Here is a 1,416-nt window from a genome sequence, read left to right as displayed (position 1 = left end):
AGTCCAAGTGGACCATAAAAATGGAACAGGTTCATCTTTAACAGCCTCTCTTTTACCAGATCCTGTGAGCCTATTCAAGACACAAGACCAAGAGCTCTCTGTCATCCATCAAGAACAGCTCCCAGGCACTGGGGTCTTGCCAAGCTGTTCCAGAGTGACTTCCCCAGGACATCAGCAGCTTCCTCAGCATTCTTGGGTGCAACACAATGACTGAAGCACATGCAGCAGCACAAAACAGAGTCCCAGTCTTCACAAGGCACCCACAAACCACAGCAGCCAAGGGTCACAAAGGGACATCATTGATGACATTGCAAATCTCCAGGGCACTGCTTGTTTATTCAGTCCTCCCTGACACACATCTGACAGTGAAATCCTGCCAAACACCAACCCATGAAAACTGCCGCCAAGATGAGATGGATACCGACTAAAGAGTAGGACATGGAATAGCAGAACATCACAAAAGAAAACACTCCCCACCTCATGACATCATGCCAGGTGTGGTGAGGCATGAGCTACTGCCTCAAAAATGCCCCAAGGCCATGGAATAAGGCTGTCCAGCCCATCCAGGACCTGCACAAAAGCCAGCCCAGACCTTCTCTCCATCACACACTTCTCCTGAAGCCATCTCCTGCTCCTGAAGACAACCAGGTAAGCCTCAAGCCCCTGACCTTCCTGATCCTGCACTCCTGAACCCTCTCTTTCAGCACAATCAGCCCCAGCCTCCGGAGCACACACACCTCCCCACAGCCCCACAACAGCCTCCAAAATCTCTCACTCCCTCACTATCCTGCATCACTGCCCCTGAAACCTCAATTCCCCTGCCCTGCCTCACCCCTCTCTCTTCCAGGCACCCTCCACACCACACCCATGGCCTGCAACAACATCTGCCGACCCTGCGGACCCACCCCACTGGCCAACAGCTGCAACGAGCCCTGTGCCCTGCAATGCCAGGACTCCCGGGTCATCATCAACCCTGCCCCTGTGCTGGTCACCCTGCCAGGACCCATCATGACCTCCTTCCCCCAGAGCACCGCCGTCGGATCCACCTCCTCCGCTGCTCTGGGCACTGAGCTCAGTGCCCAGGGACAGCCCATCTCTGGTGGATTTGGCTTTGGCCTTGGCTACGGCCTGGCAGGCCTGGCCAGCTCTGGCAGGAGGGGCTATGGCTCCATCTGCTAAGGGCCCTCAGCACCACCCCTGACACCAACCACCCACTCCTTGGAACTCATCTCAGGCATTGAGGATTTGTCTCTGGGCCAAGGCTCTCAAATGGACTCAGGGCTTCCAGCTGCTGCTCTCAGGCCATGGAGAAAGGCACCTGCCCAGGGGCCAGCCCAGGCTGCCTGCAAGCATGGCCTATCTGCCTCCTTCTCTTCCCCCCTCCCTGCTCTGCACTACCCCTGCATCTCTGTCCAA

At 56.4% G+C, this 1,416-nt stretch overlaps 1 protein-coding gene across 1 annotated transcript; it reads left to right on the top strand.

Moving 5' to 3' along the window:
• The first annotated feature begins 867 nt into the window (after positions 1-867).
• On the top strand, positions 868-1,179 carry LOC121341073 (feather beta keratin-like). Its single transcript, XM_041414277.1, has one exon. It carries the CDS (start codon positions 868-870, stop codon positions 1,177-1,179), a length of 312 nt encoding a protein of 103 aa, XP_041270211.1.
• The last annotated feature ends 237 nt before the right edge of the window (positions 1,180-1,416 follow it).

Source organism: Onychostruthus taczanowskii, unplaced genomic scaffold, assembly GCF_017590055.1.
Source record: "Onychostruthus taczanowskii isolate IOZ18803 unplaced genomic scaffold, ASM1759005v1 scaffold447, whole genome shotgun sequence".
NCBI lineage: Eukaryota > Metazoa > Chordata > Aves > Passeriformes > Passeridae > Onychostruthus > Onychostruthus taczanowskii.
This window is presented reverse-complemented; position numbering and strand designations above follow the sequence as displayed.